Source organism: Lemur catta, chromosome 3 (genome assembly GCF_020740605.2).
Source record: "Lemur catta isolate mLemCat1 chromosome 3, mLemCat1.pri, whole genome shotgun sequence".
Taxonomy (NCBI): Eukaryota; Metazoa; Chordata; class Mammalia; order Primates; family Lemuridae; genus Lemur; species Lemur catta.
This window is the reverse complement of record NC_059130.1, coordinates 24,830,777-24,847,034: the sequence shown is the minus strand read 5'-3', so window position 1 is coordinate 24,847,034 and position 16,258 is coordinate 24,830,777. Positions and strand designations below refer to the sequence as shown.

General features: G+C 43.9%; 2 protein-coding genes across 7 annotated transcripts; both read right to left on the bottom strand.

Moving 5' to 3' along the window:
* Positions 1-3,403: 3,403 nt before the first annotated feature.
* On the bottom strand, positions 3,404-7,070 carry CIART (circadian associated repressor of transcription). Of its 2 annotated transcripts, none has more exons than XM_045544960.1 (6): positions 6,970-7,070; positions 5,965-6,390; positions 5,718-5,793; positions 5,414-5,492; positions 5,164-5,275; positions 3,404-4,058 (listed from the first exon to the last, which is right to left on the bottom strand). In XM_045544960.1, the coding sequence occupies exons 2-6, from the start codon at positions 6,328-6,330 to the stop codon at positions 3,531-3,533; spliced, it is 1,161 nt and encodes a 386-aa protein (XP_045400916.1). In that variant the 5' UTR covers positions 6,331-6,390; positions 6,970-7,070; the 3' UTR covers positions 3,404-3,530. The 2 variants fall into 2 exon arrangements, with proteins under 2 accessions (XP_045400916.1, XP_045400917.1); XM_045544961.1 differs by having other exon boundaries at positions 5,965-6,136; positions 6,970-7,064.
* A 1,625-nt stretch (positions 7,071-8,695) lies between these two features.
* On the bottom strand, positions 8,696-15,414 carry C3H1orf54 (chromosome 3 C1orf54 homolog). 5 transcript variants are annotated; one of them, XM_045544984.1, is made up of 6 exons: positions 15,315-15,409; positions 13,373-13,456; positions 12,901-12,959; positions 12,054-12,164; positions 9,480-9,578; positions 8,696-8,777 (listed from the first exon to the last, which is right to left on the bottom strand). In XM_045544984.1, the coding sequence occupies exons 1-5, from the start codon at positions 15,358-15,360 to the stop codon at positions 9,483-9,485; spliced, it is 396 nt and encodes a 131-aa protein (XP_045400940.1). In that variant the 5' UTR covers positions 15,361-15,409; the 3' UTR covers positions 8,696-8,777; positions 9,480-9,482. The 5 variants fall into 5 exon arrangements, 3 of the variants coding, with proteins under 3 accessions (XP_045400940.1, XP_045400939.1, XP_045400941.1); XM_045544983.1 differs by having other exon boundaries at positions 9,480-9,581; positions 15,315-15,401; XR_006733829.1 differs by lacking the exon at positions 8,696-8,777 and adding an exon at positions 10,990-11,102 and having other exon boundaries at positions 9,502-9,581; positions 15,315-15,412.
* Between the last annotated feature and the right edge of the window lie 844 nt (positions 15,415-16,258).

The window sequence follows — 16,258 nt, the reverse complement described above, 5'->3', positions numbered from 1 at the left end:
ACCTGTAGTCCCAGCTACTCCTCAGGGTAAGGCGGGAGGATCGCTTGAGCCCAGGATGACATGGGAAACAGCTGCAGGATTTAAAATCAACGACTCTTTTATGTGCGCTTCTGTGCCATTTGCCTCCTAGTGAGACCTGGTGGAAATATTTCCTTTTTAATTTCTTCTTCACTGCGGAGACAACTGTCCTTTTATTTGTATGCTTGCTTCTACATATCCATGTATGGTTATTCACTTAAGTTCAGGTCTAATGGCTATGGAAAAATGTACCTCCCCTACAGCTTGAGCGTACACACACACACACACACACACACACACACACACTCATCAGTTATGCTAATAGGAACTCACACAAAAACTTAAGCCCACTTCAGAGTAAGCCAGGTCCAAAGTATCAAAAGAGAACTAGACTGGGACATCATTGTGCTTATCAACAAACTTTTATTGAATGCCTACTCTGTACAAGGTACGTTGATACCATTCCAGTGCCTCTTGGACCATTAGAAGACATTATGTAGACATAACAGATAAATAGTAAAACAAGGTAGCATATAATAAATGCAAAATAAATTATATAGGCCACAGCATAATATGGTGGAAAGGCACTGGATTAGAAGTCAGAAGGTCTGGATCCTACCTGAATTCTGATGCTCCTCAGGCATATGACCTTGAACAAATCACATAAAACCAGGGGTCTGCAAATTACTGCCTGCAGGTCAGATCCAGCTCCACCTGTTTTTGTAAATAAAACTATTGGAACACAGCCATGCTCATTTTATGTATTAGGTATGGCTGCTTTGGGCCACAATGGCAGAATTGGGTAGTTGCAATAGACATGTATAGCCTACAAAGCCAAAAATGTTTACTATCTGGCCCTTGCCAGATTTAAACTCCATCTATTTCTTCATCTCTAAAATGGGACAAATATCTGCCCTGTCAGTCTCACAAAACCTGTCTTGGGAATAAAATGGGATAAAATATAAAGACACTTTGAAAGAAAGGAAGGGGAAAAGTAATATTTTTGAGAGCCTACTCTATACCCAATCCTGTACTAGGTGTTTTACATACATGATCCCATTTGATGGAGTAAAGAGCCAAACATTGAGCCTATATATCACGTTGTACAGAAAGAATGACATAGATGAACTTAAGTCAGTCATTGAAAGAGGGTAGGATTTAGATAACAGAAGCAGGAAAGGCTAGGCAAGATGAACAGCATGAACAAGAGCTTAGAAGGCAAAAAAGATGTACAGTGTTCAGGGGTGAATAAAAAAACTGCAACAGAAGGATAATGCAGGGGAGTAGAGCAAGAAATAGAGAACTTGACTAAAGATTTTGGATTTCCTTCTCAAAGCACTGGGGAGCCACTGAAGAATTTGAATAGGGAATGACATGCAAAGCACTGTTCTAGGAAAATTAATCTGGTTGTTACTGAGAAGGGATTAAAGGTAAGAGAGATCATTGCTATAATAAAAGTCTAGATCAGAGTGGTGGCAATGCAATGGATAGGAAGAAATGAATTTTAAGTGACATTCCAAATAAAAAATAAAAAGTAACTCATGACTAAATGGCACCAAGTTTTAAGCCTAATTATCTGGAAAAATGGTGGAACCATAAGTAGCACTAACAGAAGAGGAGAATGTAAAAAGGAAATTTGATTGTTGTAAAGGAGATTTGATTGGTGATCACTGGAAAACACACCAAACTGGAAACCAAGAGTTCTGTACCATACATTGTGTTGTCTTGGACAAGTCACCTAAGTTTCCTTATCTATAAAATGAGGAGGTTGAGTTGAATTAGATGTACAAAAGGTACATCTTGGCTCTAAAATTATGAAATTTTCAATAATTTTTAAGTGTCAGCAACATGTAAATAAAACTGCCCAGCAGAAATTTAAACATTTAGTATGCCATCTCAGGGGAAAGACTGGGATTGAAGATGAAGCTTTAGCAGTCTTCTAAGTTGAAGCAATAATTAAAGCCATGAAGGAAGAGGAAATCTTTACTTGAAAGAATGTAGTCAGAGAAAAGGGCCAAGGCCTGAGCCTAGGGGAACACCCACACCCTGGAGAAGGTGAAAGCAGAACCACTGAGAGACCTAGGAATTGCTGCTATCCTAGTGCTAGACCTCCTGTGCTATCCTAATTGAAACAGGAGTTTCAATAGGCAGCATCAAATGATACAAAAAGCATGAAGTACATAGCCTTTGTAAAATGTTTAGCTATTGATTTAGGTGAGAATTACATTATAATACCGATTCAGTGGGTGCATTAGTGACTTTGGAAGGTGCAACAAAGTGAAAGCAGGAGAAGCTAGGCTACAAGGGGTTAAGAATTGAGTGATAAGAAGGAATCAGAAAGATTAGACTACCGTGTCAAGACTTACAGAGAAGAGAAAGAGGACAATCAGGCTCAAGAGATGTTTTTAAGGAGGGGGGATCTGATAATGCTTGTGGGAGAAATAAATTATTATGGGGAATAAATTCAACTAACAAGAGGAGATATGTGATACAGCAAAGTTCTAGAGGTAGATGGTAATCAAAAGCACAAATGGAGAGTTTTGCCTTAGAAAGGTCATATTCTCTGAAATAAAGGGAGGCAATTATTCACTGAGAACAGAAGACTTGAGAAATGGGGAAAAGATGTGTAAGTTGCTATGAGACACATGTTAAGGAGCCAATAAGCAATGACTAAGATGACAGAATAGCCTGATACTCTACAAAGGCTTAGGATGAGAGAGGAAATGGTTTTGGTGGAAAGTGGGACAAATCAGCAAGAGAGTAACACAGAGAGAAGGGTGGAGATAGATTCATGGACTTCATTTTTGCCTCCTTACAATACTGTGTAGCCTTCCTTAGTCTAGCATACATCTAGCAGCTGCAGCTTTTTGAGTAAGAATGAGGCCCAGTGTCTAAGGGTCCTCCCACTCTGAAAATTCTAAGAGAGCCCCTCCCTCTTCAAAACTGGCAACCACAGTGGCTGTTTTGGCCTTTGTGCCCCTCCTCTGGCAGCAGAAGGTTACATATGCATTTACCCACAAGCATCAACAGCTCCCATCAAAGAGTGATCCCAGAGCAGAAGAACCTGCTTGTCTGGGCCAGCTGGAAGATTACAAGGGCGAGACACACAAAGGGAAAGGTATTAGTCTCTAAGTCTGAACAAAAATAAATAAATAAACAAACCCAACTCTGAACCCTGTAACTGTCCCCACAGGTGTTCCCTGGGAAAGCAGAAGCAGAGAGTCTCTTTTCCTCTCTTTTATATTGTCCCACCCAGACTCTAACTTGGTGGAGCGCATGTTCACAAACATTCCCATCCCTTTTCTTTTCTGCAGCTCAGAGGATAAAGATGGGTATTTGAAGGAGAAAGTTTTCAACTTCCTCCAATCAGCAAACTGTTTAGGTGAAAAATTCTTTAATTAGAAAGGATTTATCTTCCCTCAACATAGTTGCACACATTAAAAGTAAAAATACATATATACATAAATATTCACACAAATTAGAAACCACAGAGGACAGTTGCATGCCCTGGGTTAGAGGTTGAGAAGATCGGCATCAGAAACACCTGGAGGATGGCTTCTCATCTGCTGTTCTAGCTGTCCTATGGTCTTTTCTCTGGCCATTGTGGGTAGACTGGGAGGGGAGAGGGTACAGCTCCAGTCTGATGGCATGGTTACTGGCAAACTGTAGCAACGAGGCCCCTCTCTAGATAGTTTCTTAGTATCACCAGAGATGACAGGAGATGCTGTAGTAGGTGGAACCGGAGTGGTTGGGGTAGAGTGGGTGAAGGGCTGCACTCCATGTTGCAGGAAAAGGATGACGCCAATGCTGGTTCCAGTGCCTAAAGGACCATGGCTAAAGGAGATGGTACCTGGGGAACCGAGAGGGGGATTGCAAATCGGAGTGGTGTGGATCCAGGTAAGGTTCATAGCTGGCCATTCTGTGAGGTGCCAAGGCTGCTCTGGTTTCAACACTACATGTCCTAGCTGTGTCTGGTCCATCTTTCCCATAGGCGATACAGGAAAGGAAGCAACTGAATCACCGTGGTGGCTTGGAAAATGCTAGAGAGGGGAGAAATGAGAAAAAAAAATCTGGAGAAAGCTTTCAGATTAGCTCTACCAGGTTACTTAAACCTTTGCTTTGCTTGGGAACTCAGTTTGCAATGCAAACATACCTTGTTTTATGCAACTGATACGTTCTTGCCAGGCCATGATTAAGTAAAATTTTTAGTAATGAAATTATACTTTCATTTATTCAACAAACAGTTGACGATCTATTATGTACCACATACTACATTAGGCACTGGATATCCAAAGATGAACAAATAAACAACCCCATATGTTCTCATTATTTATAAAATAATTATTTTTAGAATTTCTTTAAAGAAAAGGATATTTTTATTAGAATTATCATTTCCCAATTTCTGCATTTTAAATTCTAATTTTCTATGTTGAGTTCTTTAAGAAGTATAAATTAATATGCAGGCAAGATCCTGCTGCTTATTTTTTAATCAGTTATTCTCACAGCAATAATAACCACAGTTGATTGAAAACAAGGACTGGCAATTATCTACAGGAGACTCTCCCCTCCCCATCATTTGAATGCCCTCTTAATACCTTATTATTTGAAAGCACATAAAATAGGTCACTTCTATACCAGGCCTAAGAATCTATCCAATATTCCCCCATGGGTGCCCTCTCCCCTACTCCCAGTGGAGTACCTCTTATGACCAGTCCTTGAAACCTAGTGTAGACTCAAAGGCTTCCAGAGAGTTTGGTACTAGGATACTCGGACAGGAGTGAAAAGAGGGAGAAGGGAAGGCTTTAGGGCAATCAGGGAAGAAAGGATTTGTAGAGAGAAGCTGAGGCATCTTCCTACATGAATCATTTGGCCAGGTAAAACGCATTCTGTATCTATGTAGAAAGCAGATAAACTGCAACATGAGGGATAGGATTAAACTTCATAGAGTTCTTCCCAGTGATCCAAACAAAATAAAACAAAAACATCTAGAAATCAAGACAATGCAGTAAGTTTAGGCATTCCCTTCCCTGAATAGAAACTTGCGGAAAGGACCCAGAAGGAAATGGAAGGGGGAGCCCATTTCTGCATGTACATTTCATTTCCTTGATTGTTTTCCCCCTCTTCCCCAGGTTTTTAAGCTCTTACCTTGGTCAGCTGATGCCTGCTACCACCCAATGATGTCTTCTGGGCAGCTATATGAGGAAACCAAGTCTTTAACATCCCTTCTACCTGTAGCAGGGTTCCTAGATAACGTTCCCTGTGAAAAGGACATTTTTTTTTTAAAAGCCATTAGGTATGAAAAAAGAAACAAAACAAGATATGAAAAAGAAATAAGATATAAAAAGGAGAGTTCTCCTTTTTATTAAGTCCTGAGGAAAGAGCTAGTGGGACTTACCCCATCTGTGGCTTCTGCAAAACACCTACAATACGCTGGATCCTGTCCATTGCCACACTCTGCTGGAAACTGCTCAATCCTGGAGTCAGGGAAAGAGAAAGATCAAGTATTTAGCTTCAAGCATGTTGTCAGGTAAAGGAAGGACAGAAGGGGTTTAAAACTGATTCACCTAAAAAATTAGGTCATGCAAAAGAGAAATAATCCAGGCCCCAAACAAAAACTTAGGAGAAATACACATTCAACAGAGAGGAAGAGAAAGAGGAACAAACTTAGCCCAAACAAACACAACTAATCAGAAAATTACCTCTCTCAAATCGACCCATCTTCAGCCCATTCAGTAGGTCTGTGAGAGGAGGTATATATCCTTGCAGTTCTTTACACTGAAGGAAAACAGGACAAAGGCTATAAGAAGACCAAGAATTGCCCACACTAATAGTGATTCTTCCTCCATCTCCAAATCTGGGAGGCAATACTATCTTCATTGGTTCCTTATTAACCAGCTGGGTGCTATGCCACTCCACAAGTGTCTCCTTTCTCCTGCTTTCTCTTACCTTCTGAGCAAATAGCAGGTCTCCCTCTGTGGTACAACCCTGGATGTTTAGACTGGTCTCCAATTCACCATTTCTTGATCTTTTGACCCCAGATCCTGCCATAGGAGAAGCCAAGCCCCGCTCTTCCGGGTGAGATGCTGTATGATGATTACTGGAAACCTTGGATCGATGCCTGCAGCGGATAGGACCCGGACTGGGCCGTGAACCTCCCCTCTGCCCAACAGTGTCTGGCCTGGGCCCGTGGGCCCCCTTGTCCTCCCTCTCACTATCGGAGGGGAAGCCAAAGTCACTGTTCACTGGGGAGGTGGAAAAAGAGGAAGAGAGAGAGTAGGAGGAATAGGAAGAAACGCTAGATGGAGAATCCATAGGTCCAGAAGCAGGGGCTGGAGAGCAGCTCCTGGAGTACCCAAAGATCGGAACCTGCAACTGAAGAGCAAAGCGAAGTAGTTTGAAACCAGAGTCTAAGAATTAGGAAATGGACTGGCAGACTGGGGTGTACTGCACAGGTAATACCTCTTCTCCCCCTCCCCAACATTACCTGTCTCAGAGACAAAAGAAAAACTGATCTCCCCCACCCCCGCCCATTAGGAAACTGGGACTTCTCTGGCCTCCGCAGAGCAGCTCTCGGCCTGACACAGCCTCTGCTCTTTTCTTCCCTCAGTTCAGAGTAAATACCTGACTTGAATGACACCTTCCCCTCCGCCCGTCGTTCACCTGGGGTGCTCCCCAACCTGATCCCGCAGCAAGCCTCTCCACCTGAGGCCACGCCATGGGCAAGCAGTAAATCTGGGCACCCAACCCACCTAGTGACCCCACGGGAACCACCCCCACAGAAACAGGCCTCCTGCCCTTTCCCAATTGTTTAAGATCAGGATCCCTGCGCCGGTCCCTCTCAGGTCGCGCCTGACACATGATGCAATCCCTCCCAATACCAAGATCTGGGTTCAGTCCCCAAACCCACTCCCTTTGGGTCCAGACCTCCCTAGCAGCTCGCTTTGTCCTTACCTGTGCCGGTCGGTTCAGCGTAGACTCTGCCTCCAGCTCTGTCTCAGTCTCTCCGGGTCTCGGCTACCCACCTCCGCTTCTCTCTCAGTGGGTCCCGCCCCTTCCCCCTCCCAGACACGTGCGGCTCGGCACGTGCCTCCCCCTGCGTACACAGATCCCGCGCCCTCATTGGTTGTCTAGCCGGTAACATATGACTCTCGTTACTGAAATTCACAGCTTATTTGCTACAGTACAAAGGAGCTCAGCCAATAGAGAGGCCATCAGCTGATGATTGGCTGGAAGGGAAGCATTCCGTGCTCCGCCCCTACATGCGGCTCCTGGAGAGGACCCGGTGATGAGAAAAGGAGGAGGATGGAAAAAGAGTGGAAAAGAAGGGAGGGGAGGAAAAAGGGCGGAGTCCATGGCCTTAACTAGAATGAATCATGATGCGCCAGACACGCGCGGCTTGAGTGTTGAGATTCGTTGTGCGACTGGAGGTGCACGCCTCGGGTCGGGGGACCCACCCCCCTTGGCCCCCCACCCCCGCTTCCGCCTTTGGAGCCAACCCTTCCTCCCCGTTTGAGCGCCTCTGCTCACGAGCGCAGCACATGCAAACCATCAGCGACTTGTGTCTGCAACGTGTATTAAGGAATGAGTGTGTGACACTGTGTATCCTCTCCTTTTCTCGGCAGCCCAGCCCTCGTGACTCCCCGGTCTCCGTTGCACCCTCCCCTTCTCGCTCCCCTCCAAGTTGGGTGCCTCCTGCCCTGCTGGGTGAGGAGGGTGGGGAGCTCGGCCGAGAACACCGCGTCCTCTCTCAGGCTCCCGCTGGGGCGGCTCCTCCAGCCCTTTCCTTACATAACCTACCACGCACGTTACCAGCTCAGATGCCACCCCGCCACGGCTCTAGAGGTCAAAGCTGAACTCAGTTGCTCCTGACTTTTCTGCCCGGGCTCCTCGGGCCCCGCGTCCCGCGCCCTGAATTCTCTGATTCCGAGCACGGGGAACAGAGTAGGGTAGGTCCCTGATCTCCTAGGTTATGGCGTTGTCCAGCTTCAACTTCTTCATTTTTCTCCTGAAGAAGATTCGAAAGGCTTGGAGGGACGGAGGGAGGGAGGCAAGTTCGGAATTTAGAGAGTCTCAAAAGTAACTGGGACATTACTATTGTCGTTGTCCCTTGCATTGACAGAACACAATGGAGAGGAGAGCGGGGCCCAGGCACCATGGGCTGGTTGAAGATATGACATCCGATAGACCGCAAGGGGGCAGCCCAATTCTGATTAGGGTCCGGAGAATAGAGAATTTAAAAATAAATAAAATTAGAGTTTGTCCCTGCCATAATTACTAACTGCAAAAGGCACGTTGTTGGACGGGGGTGGGGAGGTGTGAATATTTTAAATAGCCTTCGATATTTTACATTATGTTTTACAGTGTGCTTATTTTATAAAAAGAAAAAAAAGTTCTAAATAAACCTCAACCCTGTTTCCCAACCACACTATGTCAACACCATATCTAATAAAATAAAACAATAGAATTAGAAGGGATTATGAACTGTGAGTAAACCTGTTTTCCGTGGGTGCTCTTCTTCATTCTTCCCAAAATTTCAGGTTTATTCACAGTCAAAAATTCCCTTTAATTCTATTGTCACCCAACTCCCTTTCTAATCTACCCTTCCTGCCTTCCTGGTGCTCTCTTTAGTGTTGTGATTTTAGAACAAACCCTTATGAAGGAATAGACAGTAACCAAATTATTTCATTTATTATTTATTTTATCTTCCAATTTCCTCTTGCCAAATCCCCATCCAAAGAGTCATAGCAGTCTTCTACCACCTAAAAAAAGCAAAGAAAGAAAGAAAGGGAAAAACCAAAACCAAAAAACAGGGTCAGGAGACCCAGGAAACCCCCTTCATGCCCACCACTCTATGAAAACTCCCCAGATTTCATATTCTGATCTAGGACTTTCCTATGATATCTTCTGAGAAAGATGTGTTTCCTCCCCTCATCACTCCTTCCTCCTCCTGCTAAATCTCTTTATGCCCAATATTTAGAATCCCAACTTAAGTTTCTTCCCTATAATACAGCTCTCTTCCCTCTTTGTTTTCCCATTCTCTCTCTCCCACACATCAGGGAACTACCACCCCTTCTACCACTGAACTTTGCCTCTTGACTCTTTCAGGTTGTAAGACCTGCCCATTTTGCCCTCTGGCACCTGCCATGCCTTGAAACATGGCCAGGCTAGGACCAGCTCTGATTCCTCAGGGCATATTGGAATCCTGCAGTGTTTTTTTTTTCTCCATGCCACCTGTCTCTGCTCTAGGAGGTCCTGAAGTCCTAGTTCAGAAAAATTAATGACTCAACACAAAAATTTTTGCCTCAACATCTCCTAAACTTCAAGATTAAATAATAATATTTTTCTAAATATGATCCCTCTTCCTTAAGCAGCTGAGAATTGACCAGGCTGGAAACACTAGCCAGAGATACTGGTAAGAATTACTTCGCAGACTTTCCCAAGGCCAGTGGCTGCACTCTCACCTTTTACATGAAATACATCCCTCCCTGAACTAGGGCCCACCACAGAAGGAGGGATACAGGACTCTGCAGACCGGACACAGCATCATTGAGATCTGGACTCTGCTAAAATAAAAACATCCCCCCACGGTAAGCCAGTGTCATTCTTCCTACCACTTCCCCCTCTCTCTCCAGAGGGATAGCCAACTCTTTACACTAACCTCTGTCTTCCTTTCCTCTGGGCTTAGAGAAAGATCCATCCCTCCTCCCCATCACTATAAGGAGTCCTTTCCATTGTGACTTTCAGCCATCCCTGACCATACATGCGAGGCCCCAACTCAATTCAATGACACCTATTTTTATCTATTCTGTGCATGACACTATGTTAGTCACTGTGCTAAGTGCTATAGGGAGGGATATAAATATTAATAAGACATGGTTCCTGCCCTCAAGGAATTTAAAATCTAAAGGGAGCCTACTATATACTTTAAAAAGATTTATTTGCCCTTATTGTTTTTCTTTCTTTTTTTTTTTTTTTGAGACAGAGTCTCACTCTGTTGCCCAGGCTAGAGTGCCATGGTGTCAGCCTAGCTCACAGCAACCTCAAACTCCTGGGCTCAAGCAATCCTTCTGCCTCAGCCTCCCGAGTAGCTGGGACTACAGGCATGTGCCACCATGCCTGGCTAATTTTTTCTATATGTTTTAGTTGTCCAGCTAATTTCTTTCTATTTTTAGTAGAGACAGGGTCTCGCTCTTGCTCAGGCTGGTCTCGAACTCCTGACCTCAAGCGATCCTCCCACCTTGGCCTCCCTGAGTGCTAGGATTACAGGCGTGAGCCACCGTGTCCAGCCTGCCCTTATTGTTAATCTACTTTCCATTCCTACTGGTGCCTCCCATCTGGGTTCATCTGTATGCAGGCTGCTCTTTGATCCTGATCTCCTTTCCAGCTGTTGCTTCTCTTTAACATTACCAGATTTTTCAGATGGTTGGTCTATACTTGCCTCCATTTCCTCATAATGTACTCCCTCCTTAACTCCAAAAAATCTAGCTTTTCTCCAACCATTCAATTAAAACTGCTTTCTTTGGGGTTATCAATGACATACTTTTCCTTGGCCCCATGGTAGCTCTTGATTGATTATATTAACCTTTTCTCTTCTAGACTCTCTAATACAAACTTGGCTACCTACCTACCTCTACAATCAATCCTTCCCCATTACTTCGGTTGATTCCTCTTTCTCCTATTAACTATAGGCACCGTCTGTAGTCAGTCTATTGGCCTTCTGAGCTTTTGTGTGTACTGACTCTTTTGAGCTCATTTACTTTTGTAACTGTGACTTTGCACTTAGAACTCTAGCCCTGACCTAGTTCAGCTACCTTTAGGACACCCTCATAGGGCTGTCACTATAAATTCAGCTTGGTCAATATCAAATTCATGACTTCCCTCCTAAACCACTGTGGCCTCCCATAGTGCCCATTTTGGTCAGCCATTTTCCTAGACATCCATTTTTAAAACATGTAAGTAATTTTGACTCACTCATTTATTCCTCTTATGAAATTATTGTATGAAGCAAGACATTTTCTTCAAAATATTTCTTGTTTTTCTCCTCTCATTCATAATGCCACTTCCAGGCCTTTAATAGATTGTTTCTGGAACAATGCAAATCTCATGAATCACTCTCCACTAAGATACATCCTGCATACAACCAGATGAATGTTTTTTTCTAAAATACCTCTTTTCATTGTATCTTTACCATACCGAAGAACTTACTAGGCTCCCTATTGACTATGAGTTCAAACTTCACCCTGACACTTCAGACTCTCAATAATTTCGCCCTATCTTGCCATATGTGAAATTACCAGCCAAATATTAGAAGGCTTGTAAATTTTATTTTTTCTTAATTCCCATTGTTCCCTTACATATACCCTCTCCTTCGGTCATACCCCATCCACTAAACATACCATGCTTATTCTATTCCTCTCATCTATGCAGCTCTTTCACTCTTGGAATAACTATTCCTCCTAATTGCCTTCATCCTTTCATAACTTCCCACCAATCAAAAGCTCACCTATTCTTTAAGGTATATCTCAAACACAATCACCTCCTAAAAGTCTTCCAAACAACTCTAGCCCATACTGATCTCTCTCCTTACACTGGCTAAAGCACTATCCTATGTCATATGCTCTCAAATTTATGTGTAATTGAACATTGTAACATACCTTTTCATTTTGTCCTGAATTGTAAACTTGAGTTTTATAAATTTCTTGAGGGCAATAACCACATCATAAATTTCTTTTTCATCAGCATCAGGATCCTCAGCAGACTTAGGCATAGGTTACATACACATTAAGTACTACTGAACTAAAATTTAACTGCTTCAAATCTTCCCAGTGTTTTGTAAACAGGGTTAGTATTAAATCTCAGTGAAAGATATGATGGTCAAGTTGATATGAACACCTACATTGAAGTACTAGTTACTTGTTTCCCCATCCACCAAAGCTGGTATTCCAGCCCTCTGTCTACTCCAGGTCACCAGCCCTGGCATTGATTCAGGGTAAGGGATGTCGTGTCTCCCTCCTCCCAATCCCCAAACAACTTACTGGTTCCATTGTTACTGGTTTCCTGGTTACAGGTTTCTGATGGTCTGCACGTTCTGTTTCAAGACTTGTGGTAGTCTCTACCGCTTCTGTTACCTTCTGATCCAACCTGTTCTACCCTCAGTAGGATTGGAAAACACACAGTTATCTTCTCCATCCAACATCCTCATAGTTCTCTATTTAGAATTCTTCTTCCCTTTATTACCTGTCACTCTCCTCACTGCCCTCTCAAAGACTTAAGCTCAGGGATCCTCCTTACTCTGTGCTTGCATGGATTATGTACCCATCCCATGCAACAAGTCCCTAGATTCAAGGACTGCCCCTCTTCGGTGTCTTAGCAAACTTACTGGATCTGGCTTCCTTATCCTCCCAGCTACGGTTAACAAGTTTGTTCAGGGCCTACTACCTAGTTTTTCTTCCTCTAATTCATTTTCATTTCCGATAATCAGTTACATTTTGACATTCCCCAATTTCATTTCATCTTATTTTATTTATTTATTTATTTATTTTATTTTTTGAGACAGGGTCTCGCTCTGTCACCCTCACTAGAATGCAGTGGCATTGTCATAGCTCACTGCAACCTCAAGCTCCTGGGCTCAAGCAATCCTCCTGCCTCAGCCTCCTAGGTAGCTGGACTACAGGCATGCACCACCACGCCCAGCTAATTTTTTAATTTTTTATAGAGACAGGGTCTGGCTCTTGCTCAGGCTGGTCTCAAACTCCTGGCTTCAAGCGATCCTCCCTCCTGCCTCAGCCTCTCAAAGTGCTAGGATTACAGGTGTGAGCCTGACCCCCAGTTTCTTTTTAACTGTTACTTATCCTGATCCTCATAGATGTAGAGGTCACTCACCAGCCCATCCTCTAACTCAAACATGGAGTAATCAATGGTGAAATTTGCACCAAAATCATCTGTGGAGGAGAAAAAAATCAGTAGTAACAAAGGAAAAAGGTAACTCTGTATCTAGAAATGAAAAGGAAAGAGATTGCTCAGAATACTTCAATTTGCTAAAGTTATAAAATTTATTGGTATAATCCAATTTTAATGAACTGTAATGTTTAAAATGTTTGTGAATGTGTATGCATTTATATTTTCAACCTGGAATTTAAAATTTGAATTTTTCAAGTTGTTTTGGCCATTTTTCAAAGAATTAGAAATCACTAGCTTGAAAAATAACAGCATGAGTCTTGATAGTTTTTGTTCATAGCCAAATTTCTCTCTGACCCCTTTGCTCTGTTGCAAAGTGAAGGGCAAAGATTCAAGACTAAATATCCCCAAAGCCTCTCTCCACCTAGCTAAGGGTCAGAGCCTTTCACATACTCACCATAACTGGGGGTGACTGTGTAATAATAGACCACTTGATAATAATCATCCTCTTCCAGGATTTCTTCATCCTCATATTCTTGTCCTATGGGGACAAGGACTATAGGTCAAGGGGCATCTGGAACCCCTTACCAGCAGAAGGACATCTGGAGTTGACCTCAGTTTCCTTTCTTTCTGCCTCCCCTCCAAGGGTCATACTGTCTCCCTGCCTCTGCATCTCTAAACCCTTCTCAGTCTTCTGGGCTCCATGTCTGTAATGGGGCCTGTTACCCTATGCCCTTAGACAGGTCCCTTCATACACTATAAACCCAAAAGGAGAACTAAACCGGCCAGGCTCAGTGGCTCAGGCCTGTAATCCTAGCACTCTGGGAGGCCGAGGTTGGATTCTTTGAGCTCAGGAGTTCGAGACCAGCCTGAGCAAGAGCGAGACCCCCTCTCTACTAAAAATAGAAAGAAATTAGCTGGACAACTAAAAATATACAGAAAAAATTAGCCAGGTATGGTGGCGCATGCCTGTAGTCCCAGCTACTCAGGAGGCTGAGGCAGAAGGATCGCTTAAGCCCAGGAGTTTGAGGTTGGTGTGAGCTAGGCTGACACCATGGCACTCTAGCCCGGGCAACAGAGTGAGACTCTGTCTCAAAAAAAAAAAAAAGGAGAACTAAACCTAAATAAGGTAAGGTAAGAAGAAGAGAGAGACCAGACAGAAACTAAAAACACCAAATCTTGTATTTAGTATGTTCCAGACCTAATGTATTTGTGAGAGATCTTTAATCAGTGTCTCTCACAACTAACTAACACATACCCTTAGGCTTTTCTGCTAACTAGTGGAATAACCCTGAACAAGCCATTTAACGTCTGCTTTTTTTTTTTTTTTTTTGAGACATAGTCTTGCTCTGTTGCCCAGGCTAGAGTGCTGTGGTATCAGCCTAGCTCACAGCAACCTCAAACTCCTGGGCTCAAGCGATCCTCCTGTCTTAATCTCCCGAGTAGCTGGGACTACAGGTATGCACCACCACACCCAGCTAATTTTTTCTACTTTTAGTTGAGATGGGGATGGGGGTGGGGGAGCAGGGGGAAGTGGAGGGGTCTTGGTTTTGCTCAGGGTGGTCTCGAACTCCTGATCTCAAGCAATCCTCCTGCCTTGACCTCCCAGAGTGCTAGGATTACAGGCATGAGCCCCCGTGCCCCAGCCTACATCTGCTTTCTTAAAATGAGTCAGCTGGATTAAATGACCCATCTCTGTTAGTGTTTCTTCCCTTCCAGAACTAAAAATATATGGTTTTGATATGACTTATTCAAAAACTCTAGACCTCCTGCTAAACATTTCCCTGAGCTCCTGGAATGCTTTCCCTCCAACCCCAGGCTAATGACACAAGAATCTAGAGGAAAAGGAAACAGTGAGACACACCTGGCAGACTGAGGAACAAAGGAGGGAAGGAGCCAAGCTACCCTTGGGATTCTGTCCCTGAAGGCAGCCAGTTTTCCACCACCCTAAAGGCCCCCCCACTCCTATGTCTTTACTAATACATGTTTTTTTTTCCTACAACTCTGTGGGTAAGGAGATATCCTGACTTCCCTCACTAGTTTCAGACTGTCTCACCTTCCAAAAACACACCTCTCTCCTTCACTATCACTTTAGTCCCTCTCATCTGTTCAACTTTGTGGTGGTGGAGAACTGAGTTCACTCTTGCTAGGACCTCCCCGAGTCTGGGGCTCTATCCTCCGGAAGCCTTCTCTTCTTTGACAGGATTGTGCTTTCCTCTCTTTTTCCTGGCTCTCCCTTCCAGATCTCCGCTTTGCCCCCAACACCAGACCCTAGCACAGATGAGAAAGCTCTATAACTCCCCATTGAAATGCACCTCTCACCCTCTTATTTTTTTTTCTCCCGCCTCATTTATGGTAGAAGATCTGGCACAAAAGCTCAGGGAGAGAAGAAGACTTACCCAGGATAAGTGGCACAGCAAGGATAGCTACAAAGAGGACATCCATTCTGGATTCTGTACTATTGCTGTGAAAGTAAAAAAGGAAATTACAGCGTTTCCCCCAAACTTACCCCGCCTCCCCTCCTCCTGCAAAGCAGGGAAGGAGCTGCAGCAACTCTTCTCCCAGGGGGCAGATCTCTCCGCCTATTAGCTGACTGACTAGCTCTTCAGTTACTGCTGGTTCTTCCACAGCTGCTCAGATTGAGAGAGGCAAAAGTAGATTTTAGCCATGCACAGTGGCTCATGCCTGTAATCCCAGCACTTTGGAAGGCTGAGGCAGGAGGATCGCTTGAGGCCAGGAGTTCAAGAAGCAGCCTGGGTGACATAGTGAGACCCCCATCTGTACAAAAAAAAAAAAAAAAAGAGGAAGAAGAAGAAGAAAAATTAGTGAGGCTGAGGCAGAAAGCTCCCTTGAGCCAAGGAGTCCAAGGCTGCAATGAGCCATGATCATGCCACTGCCTGAGTGACAGCAAGATTGTCTCTAAAAAAAAAGAAAGGTAAGTTCTGATGAGAACATGTTTTAAGCTCCCTGAGCCTTGGATTAGATCTATTTGGGACTCCCACTGCCACTACAAAAAAAAAAAAAAAAAGCCTACTAAGGAGCTTTCCCTCTCCTCTCCTTTCCTTCCTCCCTCTCTCCCAGGACTCACAAAAAGCTCACCCTCCCTCTCGCTGTCCCTAACATTTTTTTTTTTTTTTTTTTTGAGACAGAGTCTCACTCTGTTGCCCAGGCTAGAGTGCCATGGCGTCAGCCTAACTCACAGCAACCTCAAACTCCTGGGCTCAAGTGATCCATCTGCCTCAGCCTCCTGAGTAGCTGGGACTACAGGCATGTGCCACCAGACCCAGCTAATTTTTTCTATATATGTTTTTAGTTGTCCGGCTAATTTCTTTCTATTTTTAGT